We start from the raw sequence: 22871 nt of genomic DNA, 5'->3' as shown, positions 1-22871 counted from the left end.
GGCACTCGGGTAGTCTTATCATGACCCTGTCGAGTGCTCACTTCCAAACCTCTTCTTAATCATCAAGCCATGATAAGACAGCCGGCGACACACACATCCCCCCCCCCCACGCCCGGCCCGCCCCCAACCCCGCCCTGCCTCTAAGTCATCCACTTGAACTCTCGTCTGATGAGAGACACAACGCCCTTGAATAGTGGACTTAGTCACGCGTCTGACTAATGCATCCTCGTGAGAACTGGATATATAAAGACCCAGAGCTGCAAGGGAAAGCCAAATCAGTGGGTTTGCAAGAAAAAATGGTGACTGTCATTATTTTAGTCACCTTTCTCTTAACAGCTGGGAATTTTGCCCACTGTCAGGACTGGGAGAATCTTCTATTCATCAAGATGGAAGAGGTACTGCAGAAGCAAGAAGCAGCCTTGAACCAGCTAAAGAAGCAAGAAGCAGCCCTGAAGGGTAATGCAGTGATTCATGCTCAAGTTTTCATTTCTTCTATGTGATCCATATTCTTGACATGTTATTATATCTTTTCTTTTTTTCTTCTTTAAAGATAAAATAAGCATTTGTTGTCATAACTAACTCTTAAGCCATTCATGAAGTTTATTCATTTTCATTTTCACCTATCTCACTTCACAGCCTCCTCCTGTGTGTGTTGCCATTTATTCCAGCACACTTTCCTCTTGGGCTCCATTGGCCTCTTTCCAAAATGGCAGTCTGGGAAGGTTCATTAGAGAGATCAGTTGGGTTCTCGCATGGAAATCCATCGTTATTGCTCTCTCTCTCTCTCTCTCTCTCTCTCTCTCTCTCTCTCTCTCTCCTCCCTGGTTGAGCGAAGGGGGAGTCCTGGAAGACTTGTTTTTCTTTGCCTGGTGGAGTGGCTCCACCATATCGATTTGTTCATTTATGGAATTTATTTATTGATTTTTGGCATCATTACAGTTTCTTGACTCATTGTTGATTATATTCTGAATAATTTTATTTGACATTACAATTGTGGTTTCCTTTCAGCTTAATTCAATGAGAAGAAACCTATGAGGTTTTTCTCATATATTTTAATCCCCTAAGTCAGACCTCTTGACCTTCTGTGTCATATTTGTAAGTATGACCTGATTTCTTGATCTTAATCTGGTTTCAGGAACTTAGCCTAAGGCTGAATTGCTAGTTCCAGAACTTGATAGCTTTCCTTTGCATGCAGCCACAGCACAGCACATGCACAGGGAGGGCATGGCTGTTCACTGCAGAGCAAGCTTCATTATTAGTTGGGGAATTGTGAATGAGGTTGTCACAAACCTTTTTATCTCAGAATTGTAGGGAACTTATAAGTCATATATGTTAAAGGTCTCGTGCTTCAGAACTGATGCTGGCATTTTGAATTGCCCGTGAAAAAATAGGCTAAGTACAAGGATTGATTTGTGCTTCTTGCTATTGTTCAGCATGGCGGGTCACCACAGGAACTCTGTTTTTTTATTGTCTTCAACAGACAAATGTTGGCCCAGTTATCTAATAATGCGCTGGGTCTGATTACAGATAATGTTTCAGCCATCTAAGGGGATCAGTTTGTGGTGTAGGTGATAAGGAATTAGGCTAAACTTCACTAAAACAAAGACTTACCTGATTAGACAGTTTTGCATCAGGTTCCCGCCCAATGATTCTGTTTGTGTAGGTCAAAGTGTGTTGAATGTTCATAAACGTCAGACACAGTTGGTGCTACCTTCAACTCAGAGTGTTCTTTCCCACAGCATCTCATGCTGCCAGAAAACAAGGTTTTGCTCATTGGCTACCCCAGATCTTTCTTTTCTGCTATTGCCAGAGATTTCTTCTCCTTCCTGTCATGGTATCTGCAGCCTACCACTTCAGATTTTCTCAGTTTTGAAAAATGCTCAGCTACTTTTGCCATGAAACCTAGCTTTTTTTGTTAGGGTTTCTACTCCTGCATAGATGACATTATCAGTGCCATCTGTTTCTGATCTTCCTCTCGGCTGCTGTTGTAATCTTTTTCCTGTCTTGGTGTCTGAAACCTGTCTGGACCTTCAACCTTTACAAAGATTACTGGAAGATGCTGTTCCCTTTCACAAGGAGAACTTCATTTGTAGCTCACTCATTCCCTTCACCCCAAGGGCCAGTGTGTGTGTGAGCTACTCGCTCTGCAGAACTTCCACATTCACACTCTGTCGCAATGTTATGTTGTCACACGCCCCAGCACCAGGAGCCTTCTGTTCCTCGCAGTGTCAAGCCATGAAATGGTCTTCAGAGCAGTTTTTGTTCTGCTGGTTTCTATCACTTTAAAAGAAGTTGGCATATTTTTCAAGCGCACTTACATTTTCTTTCTATTTCTTTAACTGATTTCTGTTTTAATTCGGTGTTTGTTTTCTTATCCCTGTCTTCTGTTTTCTTCACTGGTGGGTAATTTCCCCTTACCACTTACACAAGTGAACTGCAGGTGAGGAGAAAAGCCAGGCTGAGTCGCGACTTCTTATGATCTGTTCCTTACTATAAAGGTAATGAATGCAGAAGAACCTTTGTACACTCTTGGGTATATCTCTCTCTTCTTTTATTAAGATTCTGGGTTACAGGAGTTTATTCATGTCTCCCCATTATTCACACATTTCTTGTGCAGTATAGTTTTAAGAATAAAGACCAGCTTTTTTAAAAGCAATGATTTATATTTCCAGACATGCAGGAGAAACAGGAACATATTGAGGACAAACTTTACTTCCAAATATTTATGTTCTACTACATAACAAAATCCTATACTTCATGAGTCTCTCTGCTCCATAGAATGAGCCAAGTTGCTGTTAAAGTGAGCCTTGTGTCTCAGGAAGAAAGACTAATGTTCTCCAAACAACCATTTATATTTTCAGAAATGCAGGAGAAGCTTAAACACGTCGAAAACAATCTTCAAGGTAATTTTTATGTGTTTTTTCCAAGTGTTTGTTTTACTAAGTAACAAAGTTCTTTACTTAAAGGATAAAGTAGATTAAATCAGCTTCGTGTTAGCTTGATACTTCTTAGACCAGATTTTTTCTACAAAGAATTCCTGAGAAGAGGTCACATAGAAGATCAACTTTTACTTACACATTATACTCTAATATCTTCATAAGTAAATAATCAGTACCATACATTCTGAAGTGGCACAACTTACTCCATTCAGTCACATTTCCATTTGAATCCAATGTCCTTTGATGATGCTGCCATGTAAAGGGAGACTGATCTTCCCTTTCCAGAACTTCACCATGAAATGGAACACCTGAAAGGTATCTGTGACTCTGCGATATCCACTGCCATCTTTCTGAAAGCATCCTGTCTGGATTTTCAACTGATTCGTCAATAGTGAAGAAACTACTGTCTTCCATAAGTTCACTTTAATGATATACTGATCAATACCCCTCAGTGATTATAGAAATCAGACTTTATAAGCTATTGTTTATTGTTTTGTTTTCTTCAGGTGCAGCGACAGACAACCAGGACTCTTTGCAGAGTAAGTTTATTCTCCAGAGATTATGGCAGGGTCATGGAAAGCCTTTCTACTAAAAAACAAGGTTTGGGAGTGGCTGGACTCTAAACACCCTGTCAGACATATTTCCACTCTCATTTCTTGAAAAGAATTTCAATGCAACACTTAATATACAACCAGCGGTAGTATATTCATTACTCACATGTGGATGCTTATCATCACTTGGGGAGGGTGCTTCAAGCATTTGGAATAATGTACAGATTAGTAGCAAATGATGTGATCATATTTTGTTATGTTTAGAACACTCCAGAGTAGTAGTAGTATTAAAGTAGTTTAACCAGACCACTGAACACTCTAGAGACCCTGCACATTCATAGACAGATATGACCCTTCCATCCACTTCAGTTCTATGGGAAGACGATGCTCTTATAATCGTAGTGTAAAGATTTTTGTTATACATAGCCTTCATACTTAATGAAAAAAATGGAGACACTAGAAGACATTAGAAGGTAACTTCTAGTGTTCCTCACTCGTTTCTGAAAGTGAAATTCTGTCAGTTGTGGAAAACAGTTCTAAATGCTAATGCCAAGCCTTTGCCATTTTCGCTGGTAATAGATAATAGTCAAGGTTATGTTTAGTGATACCGAATGATAAAGATGACAACCAGGTCTCTTGCAAAGAATGTTTATCAGAATATCAGGGCAGGAAGAGTTTTACACCATCATATTGATGTTAAACAATATATATATATATATATATATATATATATATATATATATATATATATATATATATATATATATATATATATATATATGCATGCATATATTGTTATGTGTGGGCTTTGGCTGATGAGTTTATTAATTAATTAATGTAATTTATGTAGCCCTGCTTCACCAATGACACTCGTAACCTCTGTCAATGAAAGCTGAAGTTTACCTCAAAGACAGGCAATTACTTAATTGAGTTGGGTCGCCAGCCGGGAACTACATATGGGATAATGGATTACTCTGTAACAAATGGATTACGTCAAACCCCTTTACTTCCCACTTAGTCCCGACAAAGAAAGAATGTGCGGTGATAGCGAGGAAATTACAAGAACTTTTGCCAACGTCAGACACAGTCAATTTTCCCTGCTTCGGTAAGAAAATACAACGCAACGAATGTCTGTACCAGTAGATATCGTACGCGGTTTTAGTACTAGGAAGGCTATTTCTCTTCCAAACGATGGGCTAGGATTCAAGGCTTGCTTGTACCTTTACTTACACTTAACTTTCCCTAATTCCTACTTACTGCATTGGAATAGCTTATGCAGTTTCACTAGGCAATATTAATTATTCATACACTAGACTTCATAAAAGAAATATGGTTATACCAGGTTCTCTCGTAAATGGTGGCGAAGTGGTGAAACAATGGAAAAATTTGAAATACAGGGGAAGAGATACTAGCAAGTCAATGAAAATCTTGTCACTTCCAGACTTATCGTTTATGTGGGTTGCTTGCGCATGCAACTGATGATCATAATTCTTGAAAAGACTCGTTTCGCTGCCTCACTAATAATATAAAGACAGTCCGAGGACAAAGCACAAAGTTAGCCTGAGCACAACGTGTGCTCTTAGTCTGAAGGTTAGTCTCTCTCTACTGGCATCAGGTCAGGTCAGGGCAGCTGTTGTTCGCGTCAGTATGCCTGTATGTAGCCGCCGGCAGTCAGAAAATTTGACAAAACATTGCCGAATGCATAGAACAGGGGAAAAAAGAAGCTTAAGGCTGCCTTCACTAGAGGCAACTTGGTAAAACCCTCCCTGTGAGTTAGGCCCCCTGATGCTAACCTATCAGCCACTAAAAGCAGTTATTTTTTCAAAAACACAGCCTACCCCGGCCTGCTTAGTTTCGACAGAGACGCTTTTCTGTCTTTGTTTGAATGGTATTCTTACTAAATAATGCAGAGAGGGCGAACAGCAGAATTTACATATATATATATATATATATATATATATATATATATATATATATATATATATATATATATATATATATGAATGAATGTTTGTATGTATAAACTCTTCATCTCGAGTACCTCCTATACGTTCCAGGGATTCATCAGGACGCAAAAGACTGCCTTAGAAGGGAGGACTTGGAATCCTTCAAAAACATATCATCAGCAGGTACGTTTTTTATCTGGAAGGGATTTGGCGCAATTCTCAATCTAGGATTAACTGTTTTTGCAACATTTCCCTACATTAGGATTGAAAAATAAATTATACTAATTTATTATTTGCTAATTCAGTTCTATAGTACAGGACTTTGATATTACTTAGACATATTCCATGTACAAGTATGAATAGGACTGAAAGCGCATAAGAGTTCCAGGTAGTGTTCATGGGATGATTTTTCCCTTCCAGGACAACAAGAACTGGAATCTTCCCTTCGCCAGGAAATATCTGGAGTCATCTCTTTGTTAGAGACGGGAGGAATAGGTCAGTCCTACTTATGTTCTAGACAAGGAAAAGACAGTTTTTACATATCAATCTATTTTTCTGTAGCATGAATTGAATGACACTGAAATGTTTCTGTCCTGATCCACTAAACGAAGGAGTCCCTTTCTAGATAGTTTGTCAGTCCTGTGAAAGGTCTGACTGACGTCGATGGGAGGAATTCCTCGTGTAGCCACTATCAGTCATGATGGTGCTTCTTTTACTCATCTTTCTATGTCAGTTTTATCTTAAGGAATATGTGGAATAACTGCTCTCTAACTACAATATAAGTTTTCCCATAGATGAGTGCTCAGAGGGAAGCTACAACTGCGGTGATCATGAAGCTTGCACCGACAAGCTCTTCGAGTATGGGTGTTCCTGTCTACCTGGCTTTGCAAAGAATGGTTCGCGCTGTGAAGGTGAGAGATCAATGCGCATTACTGTGTTCTTTTCGTCATCTATTCTTCCACACTTTGTGTCAACCCGTCGTTTACTACTAGAAGAAATTATCACTTTGCTCATATGGCCTTTCTTTCCTCTTTGTCCTTTTTTATGCATCTTTTCCACAAGAATCACTCTAAGCCCTTTGTTACCATAGCAGTCAGGGGCTGCTAGGCTTTAGGTCTAGGCTGCTTGTTGTAGAATGAACACACCGATATGGGATATCAGGTCTCTTATTCTGGTTGACGTCCCACGATCAATACAAATGCCAAGAACAAAAGGGCAAAAGCTAGCATAGCAATGCAGTAGAAGAACATTTTGAATCAATTCATCCGTTTCACAAGGAATACGGACATCTTTTTGAAAAACACTTAAAATCTACATTAAACAAATACTAATATGGCAGGTGTGAAACCCTCGTATGTGTAGGTCGGAATTCTAGTGTTCAGGTTTTGTGAGGCGGCTTCTGACTGACTTGACGTCAACAGTCGCTCACAGACTGAACTTCTTTACTGAGCAGTTTTCAGACAGAGTGCTCACTCACTCACTCCTTCATAATCAGAGAAGCAATGTGACACTTTCGGTGATGTAGCCATATATATATATTGTATCAGATCTTATCATGGACCTTTCTCCTTTCAGAGTTATCCCTTTCCCATCTGATGACCTTCCAGTAGGAAAAGGAAACTCTTTCTATAATAGGATCAAACAGATAGAATTCCAAGTCACTATTCCAACTGCCTTTCTTGTTCCAAGGAACATTTGTCCTTCTTTGACACATAATTCTTATCTGAAATTGTAATGGGTATGGTTTTGCAATTATTTGTTATACATATCTAAAGGTTTAATTGTTTTTATCCAGCAGGCTATCAATTCCAAGTCCTTATGATATATGGATTATAAAAACTCTTTGCCCTCTTTGTCTGTCGAAATGACTTCCCTTGCCCTCCCTCGGAACAAAAGGAACAATTCCGCAATGCCTCTTTTCTCAAAACTGTCTTTACTCCCGAGCAGACATAGACGAGTGCGCCCAAGGGGAGGCGGAGTGCAGCCCCCAGGCAGCATGCAGGAACTCCGTCGGGAGTTACAGCTGCTCTTGCAACCCCCATTTTCTTACTTATCATAATATCACTTCCTAACAGGGAGATGGACGAACCTGTTCTTGTCCTCCTGGTTTTGCACAGAATGGTTCACATTGTGATGGTAAGACAGATTGCTTAATCGGTTTTTTACTCCCCATCATTTTTATGCTTTTACATATATTTTGATTTTGTTTTCTAAAAAATGTTTTTTGACCTTTTGTCACTGACAATTCTTTCATATAATTTTCTCATACCAATTATTTTCATTTATTCTTACTTATCATAATATCACTTCCAAATAAAGGCGGAAGCCTGCAGGAACTCCATTCCTTCAACCCCCTCTGGGTTCTGGCTTTTTGAGTTTTGAAAGAACAATCATCCATTTTTTTTCTCATCTTGTGAATCCTTTTTCCTTTTCATCCATTTCTTTTTCTCTTTGTGAATCCTTGTTTATCGCCCTGATATGAATATGTCTGCTGTCAGAAAAACTTTCACAGAAAATGGCAAACACTTTTTGAATGTTGATTCAGCAGAATCTAGAGTAATCATTACTCTCACCTGTCCTGTTCGAAGAACAAATGTCACTTTTTGAGATAAAAAAAAATCCTTAAGTTTTTGTAAAATTGCTGTGGCTTTTAATGTAATGTAGTTGTATCTTTTTATGGAATGTGCACCTTTTGAACACTCGTAATGATCTCATTGAACTATTATCATATTCAAGAACTATTTAAAGCTTTCCGGTCATGAAAATTCTCTATTCCACAAATATAGGTTTCTTTCCCACTACACTCATTATCCTGACGTTTGCCCATTGAGAGTATATTTACAATGTATTCATTTCTGAGCTTTCTGCCACAAGTGTGGTGAAAGTTTTGTATTTAAGATTGACTTGACGACTTTTGTCACTTTGACTGCACTTTCCTTGACAAAGAGTTTGTGTCCACTTTGTTTCTATGAAGGGATTTTCTAGACTTTCCTAAAGACAAATTGCATATATATATATATATATATATATATATATATATATATATATATATATATATATATATATATATATATATATATATATATATATATATATATATATATTATATATATATATATATATATATATATATATATATATATATATATATATATATATATATATATATTCAAATCTCTTTCTCCTTAATGAACAGACATCGACAGAGTGCCCGAGGGAAGGCGGAGTAATTTATCACGCAGCATGCAGGAACTCCGCAGCTGCTCTTGCAACCCCCTTTCGAGGGAGATGGACAAACCTGTTCTTGTCCTCCTGGTTTTGCACACAATGGTTCACATTGTGATGGTAAGACAGATTGCTTAATCGGTTTTTTTACTCCCCATCATTTTTTATGCTTTTTACATACATTTTGCTTTCTAAAAATGTTTTTCCTTACAATTCTTTCATATAATTTTCTGCATACCAATTATTTTCATTTATTCTTACTTATCATAATATCACTTCCTAACGCAGGGTCTTTTCCTTTTGAAAGAACAATCATCCATTTCTTTTTCTCTTTGTGAATCCTTGTTTATCGCCCTGATATGAATATGTCTGCTGTCAGAAAAACTTTCACAGAAAATGGCAAACACTTTTTGAATGTTGATTCAGCAGAATCTAGAGTAATCATTACTCTCACCTGTCCTGTTCGAAGAACAAATGTCACTTTTGAGATAAAAAAATCCTTAAACTAAAATTGCTGTGGCTTTTAATGTAATGTAGTTGTATCTTTTTATGGAATGTGCACCTTTGAACACTCATTAATGATCTCATTGAACTATTATCATATTCAAGAACTATTTAAAGCTTTCCGGTCATGAAAATTCTCTATTCCACAAATATAGGTTTCTTTCCCACTACACTCATTATCCTGACGTTTGCCCATTGAGAGTATATTTACAATGTATTCATTTCTGAGCTTTCTGCCACAAGTGTGGTGAAAGTTTTGTATTTAAGATTGACTTGACGACTTTTGTCACTTTGACTGAACTTTCCTTGACAAGGAGTTTGTGTCCACTTTGTTTCTATGAAGGGATTTTCTAGACTTTCCCAAAGACAAATTGCAATATATATATATATATATATATATATATATATATATATATATATATATATATATATATATATATATATATATATATATATATATATTTATATATATATATATATATATATATATATATATATATATATATATATATATATATATATATATATATATCAAATCTCTTTCTCCTTAATGAACAGACATCGACGAATGCAGCTTATACGCAGCATGCAGGAACTCCTTCGGGAGTTACAGCTGCTCTTGCAACCCCCTTTCGAGGGAGATGGACGAACTTGTTCTTGTCCTCCTGGTTTTGCACACAATGGTTCACATTGTGATGGTAAGACACTCCCCATCATTTTTATATTTTACATACATTTTGCTTTCTAAAAATGTTTTTCCTTACAATTCTTTCATATAATTTTCTGCATACCAATTATTTTCATTTATTCTTACTTATCATAATATCACTTCCTAACGCAGGGTCTTTTCCTTTGAAAGAACAATCATCCATTTCTTTTCTCTTTGGGAATCCTTGTTTATCGCCCTGATATGAATATGTCTGCTGTCAGAAAAACTTTCACAGAAAATGGCAAACACTTTTTGAATGTTGATTCAGCAGAATCTAGAGTAATCATTACTCTCACCTGTCCTGTTCTGAAGAACAAATGTCACTACCAGAGATAAAAAAAAAATCCTTAAGTTTTTGTAAAATTGCATATGGCTTTTAATGTAATGTAGTTGTATCTTTTTATGGAATGTGCACCTTTTGAACACTGTATATCTCATTGAACTATTATCATATTCAAGAACTATTTAAAGCTTTCCGGTCATGAAAATTATTCCACAAATATAGGTTTCTTTCCCACTACACTCATTATCCTGACGTTTGCCCATTGAGTATATTTATGTATACAAGTGTGGTACAAAGTTTTGTATTTAAGATTGACTTGATTTTTGTCACTTTGACTGAACTTTCCACAAGGAGTTTGTGTCCACTTTGTTTCTATAAGGGATTTTCTAGACTTTCCCAAAGACAAATTGCAATATATATATATATATATATATATATATATATATATATATATATATATATATATATATATATATATATATATATATATATATATATATATATATATATATATATATATATATATATATATATATATATATATATATATATATATATATATATATATATATATATATTCAAATCTCTTTCTCCTTAATGAACAGACATCGACACTTGCCTGAGGGAAGGGAGTGCAGCCCCACGTGAACTCCTTCATGCAGGAGTTTTGCTGATTTCGAAGATGGACGAACCTGTTCTTGTATTGGTTTTGCACAAATGGTTCACATTGTGATGGTAAGATATTGCTTAATCGGTTTTTTCCCCATCATTTATGCTTTTTACATACATTTTGCTTTCTAAAAATTTTTTTCTCAATTCTTTCATATAATTTTCTTACCAATTATTTTCATTTATTCTATCATAATATCACTTCCAAACGCAGGGTCTTTTTCCTTTTGAAAGAACAATCATCCATTTCTTTTTCTCTTTGTGAATCCTTATTTATCGCCCTGATATGAATATGTCTGCTGTCAGAAAAACTTTCACAGAAAATAATGTTGATTCAGCAGAATCTAGAAATCATTACTCATGTTCGAAGAACAAATGTCACTTTTTGAGATAAAAAAAAATCTTAAGTTTTTGTAAAATTTTTTAATGTAATGTAGTTGTATCTTTTTATGGAATGTTTTTGAACACTCGTAATGATCTCATTGAACTATTATCATATTCAAGAACTATTTAAAGCTTTCCGGTCATGAAAATTCTCTATTCCACAAATATAGGTTTCTTTCCCACTACACTCATTATCCTGACGTTTGCCCATTGAGAGTATATTTACAATGTAACAAGTGTGGTGAAAGTTTTGTATTTAAGATTGACTTGACGAATTTTGACTGAAATCCTTGACAAGGAGTTTGTGTCCACTTTGTTTTCTATGAAGGGGATTTTCAGACTTTCCAAAGACAAATTGCAATATTATATATATATAATATATATATATATATATATATATAGTTTTAAATCTCTTTCTCCTTAATTTTGACATCGAAAGTGTTGATTAATTTTGTGATGGTAAACAGATTGTTCAATCGGTTTTTTACTCCCCATCGTTTTTTATATATTTTTTATATTTTGCATATATTTTACTTTCTAAAAATGGTTTCATTTCTGATTCTTTCAAATTTTCTCCATACCAGTTTGTTTTTACTTATTAATACCATGGTATGATAAGTTAGGAAATTTTGACCAAGTGAAATCATTATTGATAAATCTTATGTGTATTTTTGTGTGTTTTCTATTTACAATCTCTTTATATTTTCTCATTTTTTTATGTTTGTGATGTAACATTTATTTACGTAGAATTTAAATATTTCTTGGTAATTTAACATTGATACTTGATTTAATTTAATATTTCATTCATTAAGATTTTCTTTTCAAATCTTGAGTAATTCTTGATAGTTTAAATTTTTGCTTGATTAATTTAAAATTCCTGATAAAGTTTTTGTGTGTTGGTTTTGTTTCATAATCTAATTCGAGAATTAATTAAGTGTTGTGTTAATTTCAAGTAATAATAAATTTTTCAGATTGTGAATTCTAATTATAAACTTTGAATTTAAAAATAAATTTTTGTATTTAACATTTTTAGAAAAAGTGTTTCATTTATTGATCACCAGTGAATAGGATTGATTGTGTGTGCATAAGGCAAAGTGATAAACATGTTTTGTTCTTTTAGTTTTGCTAAAGTGAATTAAGACCAGGGAAACAGTTAGAGTTTTTTGATGGAGTGGTGCCCTTTTACTCTAGAATATTTCTACTCTAGAATATTTCTAGTTTAATTTTTGATACCTCACACATATTCTAATAGACTTAGTTTGATTTTTCAAGTGATTGATAATTATTTTTTTTTTCTTAAGGGATCACTGTTACCTTTAGAGTACTCAGTCGTATAATTAATGTTATGAGAGTTCAGGTATCTGGCTGAAGTGAGGTATATTTTTGAATCTTGAGATTAGTTGTGTAATAACCAGATACTTGATACGCATCGTGACATTATATTGTTTGGTGCCCAGAGACCCTGGAACAAAACAAAATATCACTCTGGTTTATGGTTTATACTGGTGGTGTTAGGGATATATTTTGATAGGAGAGTGACCACATAGTTATTTTTTGCTTTGTATTGTGAATTATTTAGTTGAGTAACTTAGAGATAATGGCTCTGTTCAATGTTCAGAAGTTTTTAGCAACTCCTTCCTTCCAAGAGTTATCTGAATCCAACCTGACTAAGGCACAGTGGATTGCTTTAGCAGTGGCATGTGGGGGTAATGTGTCTAGTGGTATGATTAAGGCACAAATCAAATATATTGCAATCCAAGCATTGATGGACTCTGGTAAAATAGATGAAGAGTTAGGAGATGCCCAAGAGTTGTTGAATGCAGCTGAGGCAGAACTTACAGATAAACATGAGCAAAAGAAAGAGAAAAGTGATGCAGAAGCAGAACTTAAACGTATAGAAGCAGAAGAAAATTTGATTAAGCTGAAGATACAGGCTGAAAGAGAGAAAATGCAGGCAGAAAGAGAAAGAGAAGATAGAGAGAAAAGAGAAAGAAAGGAGAGAGAAGAAGAAAAGCAGCAGAAGAAGAAAGAGAAAGAGCAAAAGAAGAAATGGAAAGAGCAAGACATGAAAGGGAGATGGAGTTAATAAAAGCTCGATCCACATTACCTGTAACACCGTCTAACCCTACTCAAGGTGATTCAAACCCTGTATTTGATGTAGTAAGAGTGCAGAAGTTAATTCCAAAGTTTACAGAAGAAGCCCCAGATGAGTTTTCTGATCACTTTGAAAAAGTGGCTTCAGGTATGGGATGGCCAGAGGATAAATGGTCGGTCTTGTTACAGAGTGTTCTCATTGGTAAAGGAAGAAGTGCCTATTTAGCCTTATCAGCTGATCAGTGTAAAGAGTACAAGGTACTCAAACACAATGTGCTACAAGTTTACCAGATGACTCCTGAATATTATAATGAAAGATTCAGATCTTTGAGAAAGGATGACAAGATAACTTTCTTGAATTATGCTTACAAAGTAAGATGTTTTAAACGATGGTTGGAGGCTGCTAAAGTTAAATCTATGGACAAACTTGAGGAGTTAGCAGTCCTAGAACAATATCTTAGAGGAATTCCTGAACACATAAGAGCATATTTAAGAGAGAGAGAGGTTAAGAAACTTGACAAAGCTGCTATATTGAGTGAAGACTATAATATAATTTGTAGCAAAAGAAATTATGATGTCAAGTACCAGAACCAACAACGCACAGGTTTCAGGTCTCATCCAAATTTCAGGAACATTACAACTGGAAATCCTTTAGAGTGGCTATGCCAATACAAAGCCAGGTAACACCCCTCAACAATTGAATGTTAAATCTTCATCATCCAGTCTGTTCTCAAGACAGATACAGAAGCCTAATGTTGTCTGCTACAAGTGTGGAAGAGTAGGACACTACAGTCGATATTGTTATCAGACACAACAGCAGACCAAACCAGTTGGTCAAGTGGTTAAAGGTAACCAGGTGAAGCAAACTACGAAGAGCAGTGTGGGGACAACTGAGACTAAACAAGCAGAGTGTTTAGCAACCAGTGGAAATGTAACTTCAAGCAGTGAGTGGCTGAACAGCTTGGAGGCCTTTAAGCTATATATCTATGAAGGTATGCTGACAACTCAAGGAGGAAGTGTGCAGGTACCAGTCAAAGTATTATGTGATACGGGGAGTAACCATAGTGTGGTAGTTCGTGGTGCTCACTCACAATTGGAGAAGAATCTCACCGGAGATTCAGTTATTTTGAAGGGTATAGGAGGAGAAGAGGTAACTCCTATATGCCGCTTGCATTTGTCCTGTGAATTGGTGACAGGAAATGTTGATTTTGCTGTAAAGGACTCACTAGCTGTTGAAGGTGTACATGTTTTACTGGGTAATGAAGTTGGTGGTGTACCATTTGTTCCTTGTCCTATAGTGACAGAGAAACCGTTAAGGATTAGTCCTACAGTAGATTTAGAGAAGAATAACCCCCACCTGTTTCCAAGTTGTGTAACTACCAGGAGTATGAAGAGAATTATGTTTGCAAGTGAAGAAACTGAGGATTTACGTGCACCAGAAGACTCAAGAAGGATCTTTAAGCTTAGAAGAGCTGTTCCAGGAGAAAGTGATGTTTCCCATAGTGTTAGTAAAGAAGAGATTTCCCAAGAAGAAGAGGATCCTGTTGTTATTGAAGAGACTCTGAGTAGTCAAAGTGTTCCTGAAGATGTGGTGAAACTACAGAGGCAGAGTTAGCAGATATGGAGAGTTCAGCCCTTGAAGTTGGTCAAGTGACAAGAGAGAAGCTAATGAAACTGCAGAAGAAGGGATGTAACGTTGGCTGATCTGTTCTTCAGAGTTGTTGATCAAGAAGAGATGCAACAAACTTGTACCTGTTATTATCTAAAGGAAGGATTGCTAATGAGGAAGCATCGACCTACAGATATGCCAGGAAATGCTGAATGGGGTGAATATCATCAAATTTTGATTCCATATCCATTGAGGAAACAAGTTGTAGCAGTAGCTCACGAGTCTGGACATATGGGAATCAGGAAGACTGTTGAGAAGATTATGAAGTATTTTTTCTGGCCTGGACTTCACAAGGATGTTAGCAGATTTTGCAGAGTGTGTCACACATGCCAGATAGCTGGAAAACCGAATGAAACCATTCAGAAAGCATCTCTACATCCCATAGAAGTTAGAGGAGATGTGGTTGGGCCACTTCCGAAAACAAAGAAAGGAAATGAATATTTGTTAAAATTATTGTGTCCAGTGACAAGGTATCCTGAGGCAATTCCTGTAAGAATTATAAGTGCAAAGATAATTGCTGAGAAACTGGTGGAGTTTTTCTCAAGTTTGGAATACCAGAAATTGTGCAAAGTGATAGAGGAACCAACTTTACTTCAAAATTATTCCAGGATGTGATGAACTTGTTAGGAGTAAAACAACAGTTATCAACTGCTTATCATCCAGAGACTCAAGGAGCCTTGGAAAGGTTCCACCAGACATTGAAAAGTATGTTAACTAAGTATTGTAATGAATCAGGAAGAGAATGGGATGCTGGTTTACAATTGATGTTATTTGAAGTTGGGAATGCTTATCAAGAAAGTATGGGATGTTCAGCAAATGAAATGATTTTTGGTCGAGACATTAGAGGTCCATTGAAGATTCTTGCAGAAAATTGGGAAGAAAATCAAGAGGAAATCCAAGGAGAATATGTGAAGAACTTGAGGAAAAGGTTAAGAGAAATTAGAAAATTCTCTTTAGAAAATTTGAAAATAAGTCAAGAGAAAATGAAAAGAAAATATGATGCTAAGACTAAGCTAAGAAATTTTAGTATTGGACAGCAAGTTCTAGTGTTCTTACCAGTGAAAAGATTTCCCCTTACCAATAAGTTTCAAGGTCCTTATAGGATAATTGAGAAGTTAAGTGATCAGAACTTATGTGACTGAAACACCAGGAAGAAGGAAACGACAGAGGAAGATACATGTCAATCTCTTGAAACCTTACTTCTCAGAAACTAAAACTGAAACAGTGTCAATAACACAGACAACTTCATCTACAGAGGACGATGATGGCTATGAATTGGGAGCTGAAAGCAAGATGAACAATTCTTCAATATTAGAAAATTTGGAAGATAAACTAAAACAGCTGAGTGTTGAGCAAAGTAGTGAATTAAGTGAAGTGATTCAAAGTTTCCAGAAATTTTTGCAGATGTACCTAGGCGTACCAATCTGACAAAGCATGAGATAAAGATCAGAGAAGATGGAAAACCTTTTAAAATGAGAGCTTATCGCTTATCACCTTTTCATCGAGATGTTTTGAAGAAAGAAGTTGAATATTTGTTGCAGCATGGATTAGCAGAACCCAGTTCAAGTAATTATAGTTCTCCTTGTGTGTTAGTGAAGAAACCAGATGGCTCATTTAGGATGTGTACTGATTATAGGAAACTGAATTCCATCAGTGTGGCTGACAATTATCCCTTGCCTCTTATTGATCATTTACTTGATAATATTGGGCAAGCCAAATTTGTTTCCAAGATAGACTTGTTGAAAGGATATTATCAAATTCCCTTAGATGAGAATGCTAAGTTGCTGTCAGCTTTCATTACTCCTTTTGGACTATCAATACAGTTTTGCCGTTTGGTCTGATGAATGCACCTGCAACATTCCAGCGAGTGATGGATCAACTACTAGGATCAATAGAAGGAGTAGGTGTATACCTTGATGACATTGTGATTTATTCTAATACATGGGAAGAACATCTGAAGATATTAAGAAAAGTGTTCAAGAAACTACAGGAAGCAGGACTAACAATCAACTTACAAAAGACTGAGTTTGGAAAGGCAACTGTTACAGTATCTAGGATTTGAAGTTGGAAAAGGCCTTCTCGCTCCTATTGACGCTAATGTAGAAGGTATCTGTAAGGTTACCCCTCCTGCTACGAGAAAACAGCTACAAAGATATTTGGGTTGACTGGATTTTATCGCCGATTCTGTCCAAATTTCTCAGCCGTAGTAGCTCCCTTAACTGACTTAACCAGTCCGAAAAGAAAGTTTGTTTGGACTCCAGAATGTCAAGAATCATTTGAGAATGTTAAAGCCATATTAACTTCAAGACCAGTGCTTCAAGCTCCAGACTTCAATAAAAAGTTTGTGATACAAGTTGATGCATCCAACTGTGGAACTGGAGCTGTTCTACTTCAAGAAGATGACAACAGAATCTTCCATCCAGTATGTTTCATGTCTTCAAAGCTGAAAAAGCACCAGAAAACTTACTCAACAATCGAAAAAGAAAAATTAGCATTAATCACAGCATTGAAAAAGTTTGAAGTGTATGTGAACCGGCCTAGGAATGAAGAAATTTTAGTGTTGTCGGATCACAACCCAATCTCGTTCATCAATAAGATGAAAAATAATAATATGACACTGACCAGGTGGTCTTTATGCCTGCAACCATATAATGTAACAGTTAAACACATTTCAGGAAAAGATAATGTCATAGCAGATTATTTATCCCGTTGTGAATCGTTGGATTCAAACCCAGGATAAGTAATCTTCTGGGGGGAGGAATTTCATGATGTTGCCTTGTAATATGTATATCCTCCTATAATTTTGACATATTTACTTTTTTGTTTATGTTTTATGTGTAATGATAATGATTGTTGAAGTGTCATATTTAGTTTGGCATCAGATCTCAAAAGAACTAATGATTAAGTAACTTAATAGCATAATTTAGAATTGATAATACAATTTTAATAGTAACTTAGTTTAGACCGAATAATATCTTTCTTGGTAAAAGCGTAGTATATGAACACGTGTGTGTGTCCAGCAAGGACTTGTTTCATTTCAATTGTCATCAGTTGAGATAAGAGAGAACGCTTTGTTCTGGGTTAGTGATGACAGGTTTGGAAAACAAATGCCGATTCGTCCCATACGGGCTCAAGATGAGTGATTTCATGTTGTTACATTACATTGTTCAGAGTCTAATAATTAGAGCCACTTTTCAAAACATTTTGCTGGGATGACGTAACTTTCTTTCTAGAAGTTTCTCCATGGTATCTCGCACCCAAAATGCTTTAATGACGTCACCTCCCTGCTTCTAGAACTTTTGTATCTCGTACCCAAAATGCCTTAATGACATCATGTAATTGTTTCACGTGTTACTGGAATCCTAAAAACTGTTTCATTCTGATTTTTGAGACCAGTTGATTTGGTTCCCTCTCTCTCTCTCTCTCGTTCTTAGAAAGAGATGACTTTTAACGTAGTGTTTTGTGGTCACATATTAGCATTAACTTTTGAGATCTAAATTTAGTAAAATTATTTAGTTTGTAACGGCGCCTGGTAAAAAAGTGTGTTTTGTGGTAACGCAGCTGCAGCAAGTGATTTGCAGAGGTTTTCACAAGTTTGTGTAAGGTAACGTGAATTTTACTTATTAATACCATGGTATGATAAGTTAGGAAATTTTGACCAAGTGAAATCATTATTGATAAATCTTATGTGTATTTTTGTGTGTTTTTCTATTTACAATCTCTTTATATTTTCTCATTTTTTATGTTTGTGATGTAACATTTATTTACGTAGCATTTTAAATATTTCTTGGTAATTTAACATTGCATACTTGATTTAATTTAATATTTCATTCATTAAGATTTTCTTTTCAATTCTTGAGTAATTCTTGAAGTTTAAATTTTTGCTTGATTAATTTAAAATTTCTTGATAAAATTTTTATGAATTAATTTTGTTTCATAATTTAATTTTGAGAATTAATTAAGTGTTTAATAATTTCAAGTAATAATAAATTTTTCAGATTGTTAATTCTAATTATAAACTTTGAATTTAAAAATAAATTTTTGTATTTAACATTTTAGAAAAAGTGTTTCTTTTTATTGATCACCAGTGAATAGGATTGATTGTGTGTGCATAAGGCAAAGTGATAAAGATGTTTTGTTCTTTTTAGTTTTGCTAAAGTGAATTAAGACCAGGGAAACAGAGAATTTTTGATGGAGTGATGCCCTTTTACTCTATAAATATTTCTACTCTAGAATATTTCTAGTTTAATTTTGATACCTCACACATATTCTGATAGACTTAGTTTGATTTTTTCAAGTGATTGATAAATAATTTTTTTTTTTCTTAAGGGATCACTGTTACCTTTAGAGTACTCAGTCGTAATAATTAATGTTATGAGAGTTCAGGTATCTGGCTGAAGTGAGGTAACTATTTTTGAATCTTGAGATTAGTTGTAATAACCAGATACTTGATACCAGGTGACATTATAGAACATATATATATATATATATATATATATATATATATATATATATATATATATATATATATATATTTTTTTTTTTTTTTTTTTTTTTAATCTTTTTCTTTTCTCCTTACTGTACAGACATGGACGAGTGCGCCCGAGGGAAGGCGGAGTGCAGCCCCCACGCAGCATGCAGGAACTCCGTCGGGAGTTACAGCTGCTCTTGCAACCCTCCTTTCGAGGGAGATGGACGAACCTGTGGTAAGGGAAGACGATCCTTTGTCTTTCTGGGCTTTTTCCTATAGAGTCAAAATCTGTGAAACACAGAGTCAGCAGAAAAGAGGAAAATTGCTTCAGTTGACTTTGTTGTATCATCATCTACTTTCTCATCTTATAAATGAGCTCATGAAAGATCTGCGTTGATGACCTTTGGGGAATTTTGACTCTTGTGTAGCCCTTCTCATCACTGCAACCTCCTCTTCCTCCCTCCAGAGTTCTCGTGCGAAAGCCCGGCCAAGGTCATCGAGGGTCTGGGATGCGTGAAGCTTGTGAAGGAAAGGAAGACCTGGCAGGACATGAACGCCACCTGCCTCCAGGCAGGGTGGCGTCTCCTGCAGCACTTGACAGTCAGTAGTTTACGGGAAGTTATTCAGGATTTTGATTATTATGGTAAGTTACTTCCTGACATAAATCTAATATAATACTCATCAACAGAAGAGAGAGAGAGAGAGAGAGAGAGAGAGAGAGAGAGAGAGAGAAGAGAAGTAATTTTTTAATGTCATGTTATGCCACAGACAAGCATAATATATACACATACTTACAGTAACTCTCAGCAAAAATTTTCTCAAAAGAGAAGCATTTTAAGGCTTCGTTTGTGAGTGAGGGGAATTCCAAAATGACCGTTCAGGCGAGGGAGTGAGGCCCTTCACAGGAGGTCGGAGTAGCCCGGGATGTTGGGGGCAGTCGGGGGGGGCCGAAGTAAATGAGGCAAGTGGATTGAAGTCTTTTAATTCTGGTTCTTTTTCTTGCAAGCAATCTCATTTTAATGGTTAGCTCAGAGTGGTACCGTGTGGCTGCATGCATAAAGAAAGTCATGCAAATGTTGCTCTGAGGCAACATTCATTTTTGATGGTTGAATTCTGGGGCGCTCTGTCTGTCTGTCTGTCTGTCTGTCTGTCCTGCCACCTCTTTGTCACGGAATGGGTGAATCAGGAGCCAGGAATGACTAGGCCTACGCCTATGACTGGTGTCTGATGAAGAGGGAGAGATTTTTAATAACACATGTTCAACCTTTGATGAGTGTCTAATGGATCAGCCTTTTTTTGATGGACGCCAGACTCAGTTGGGCTTCCTCTTCTTTTCTTTTTTTTTATTCTTTTTTTATCTGTGTCCAATGAATGCCATTGATGGAGAAGAAGAGGGTTTCAGTGATGCATGCATTTTTTTTTTTTTTTTTTGTTCAGTATCCAAGGAAAACATTTGACTGGGAGGTATTTGATTCACATCGGCCTAATCACTTCTTCCTCATCCTTCTCTAACCCCTCCAACCCCCCCTCCCCCCAATATCCCTGACTACTCGACACCATCTTGCTCGCCCGTGAGTCAGATGGTGGGAGGTGGACGGTCATTTGGAAATTGCCCTCACCCACAAGCAGAGCCTGAAATTGCTTCTCTTAATCGAACATTTTCTTCTCAAAATTACTTTTTATTTCATTTCCCGAAATTTTTGCATAAACTCGTGTAACACCCTTATATATATATATATATATATATATATATATATATATATATATATATATATATATATATATATATATATATATATATATTATATATATATATATATATATATATATATATATATATATATATATATATATATATACAAGACGTTTGCTGATGGACAATTAAGAATAGCTCTTCTTGTACATATTTATTTCCCGACGTTTCATAATTCTCACATATAATTACATCTTCAAGGGCTCTAGAATGGATAAAAACAACGCATAATTAGCATAAAACTAAAACTGAAAACTTTTTACGCCTAAAATTATACATTTAAAAAAAACAAGATATATTAAATTACGCAAACTATTGGACCAACCTTCCACCAGAGTAAAATAAACATAAGTGGAAGGAGACTAACAAATAAAGAAGAGGAAGAGACACCTTGAGACAAGAAAAGGGGAGTGGCTGTTGACTGCGTGTTTAATGGGGGAACCAGTTGTTTGATCAATAAGGGTGTTTGTCCGATGATTTTAAGGTCTTTATTTTCAATGTATGTTTTGCAGCTTTCAGCATGATTTCTTATATTGGAATGCTCCGGGTTCGTGAGTCTGCTACCTGTCCGGAAACTGACCCCTCTGTGACACAATTACGAAAAGTAGGGAAATAAATATGTGCAAGAAGAGCAATTGATAATTGTCCATCAGCATACGTGTTGCATATATATATATGCCACTATATATATTATATATATATATATATATATATATATATATATATATATATATATATATATATATATATGTGTGTGTGTGTGTGTGTGTGTGTGTGTGTGTATGTGTGTATGTATAAAATTAAAAAATGCTATTAGTCAGCAATCATCGAAGAAATATATTGACACTTTGTTCCATAAAGAATGAAAAATCTAATATTGCCAACATATAATTTACCGTAATTGTCCTTAATATTTTCATTTATTGACTAAATTTTCTTTATTCTGATCATTTTTCTTTATTTCTTGACTTTCAAAGGATGGATAGGAGTCTATGAAGGGAAATGGCTGGAAAGCGGAATCCCTTTACAAGATGAGCTTTGGTCGAAAGGTTACCGAGCAGACCCTTCGAGGCCTTGTGGCTTCATTGGATGGGATTATTCTTCTTCTTTGTACAAAGTGGCCCAATATGATTGTTCAGATAAGGACTTGGGTCTCTGTCAATTCTTATTTCAAAATCACCAGAAGAAGTCAACATGAGGTTGATCTTCTTCTGGTGATGCAGAACCTGAATTATCCTTCTGAGGAGGAAGGAAAGGGATTTTGTGATTTCCCTTTTAGTGAATCCTGTCTGTAGGATTCTTCCTTCCTTCCTTCCTTCCTTCCTTCCTTCCTTCCTTCCTTCCTTCCTTCCTTCCTCCCTCTCCATCCTCTCAGAAGATAATGATACTGTTTTGCTAAGGAAGAGAACTCAGTTGTCATTAGAAACATATTATTATTATTATAAGTTATTATAATGTTCATTCACTTAGATTCTGCTTCTTCAAGTCTTCCTGGCTTTGTTATACTTCCTCTGCTGCTGCACTTCTTTGGTGCTGTTCTGTGAGAACCTCTGAGGATATGCAATATTCTTTTGTGCTTTGCAAAGGTTCTTTCATACAGATGAATATAACCTTTTATTATACATGCTTTGTGATTATGGGAAATGTTTGGCGTAAAGTAGAATTGTTATTCTG

The 22871-nt window shown here is 35.7% G+C and overlaps 1 protein-coding gene across 1 annotated transcript; it reads left to right on the top strand.

Annotated features, from left to right (window-relative positions):
- Window positions 1-260: 260 nt before the first annotated feature.
- Window positions 261-22536, top strand: LOC136838058 (uncharacterized). Its single transcript, XM_067102906.1, has 10 exons — window positions 261-456; window positions 2862-2903; window positions 3225-3254; window positions 3446-3478; window positions 5548-5619; window positions 5857-5931; window positions 6231-6347; window positions 19560-19679; window positions 19911-20087; window positions 22175-22536. The coding sequence occupies exons 1-10, from the start codon at window positions 297-299 to the stop codon at window positions 22393-22395; spliced, it is 1047 nt and encodes a 348-aa protein (XP_066959007.1). The 5' UTR covers window positions 261-296; the 3' UTR covers window positions 22396-22536.
- Window positions 22537-22871: the final 335 nt, after the last annotated feature.

Source organism: Macrobrachium rosenbergii, unplaced genomic scaffold, assembly GCF_040412425.1.
Source record: "Macrobrachium rosenbergii isolate ZJJX-2024 unplaced genomic scaffold, ASM4041242v1 13909, whole genome shotgun sequence".
In the NCBI taxonomy this organism is placed as follows: domain Eukaryota; kingdom Metazoa; phylum Arthropoda; class Malacostraca; order Decapoda; family Palaemonidae; genus Macrobrachium; species Macrobrachium rosenbergii.
This window is presented reverse-complemented; position numbering and strand designations above follow the sequence as displayed.

Excerpts from the sequence above, each read along its gene's own strand:
- LOC136838058 (XM_067102906.1), top strand. The coding sequence starts at position 297 with ATGGTGACTGTCATTATTTTAGTCACCTTTCTCTTAACAGCTGGGAAT. Across the intron at positions 5,932-6,230 it reads GTTAGAGACGGGAGGAATAG|ATGAGTGCTCAGAGGGAAGC; the intron begins GTCAGTCCTACT and ends GTTTTCCCATAG. Across the intron at positions 20,088-22,174 it reads TCAGGATTTTGATTATTATG|GATGGATAGGAGTCTATGAA; the intron begins GTAAGTTACTTC and ends TGACTTTCAAAG.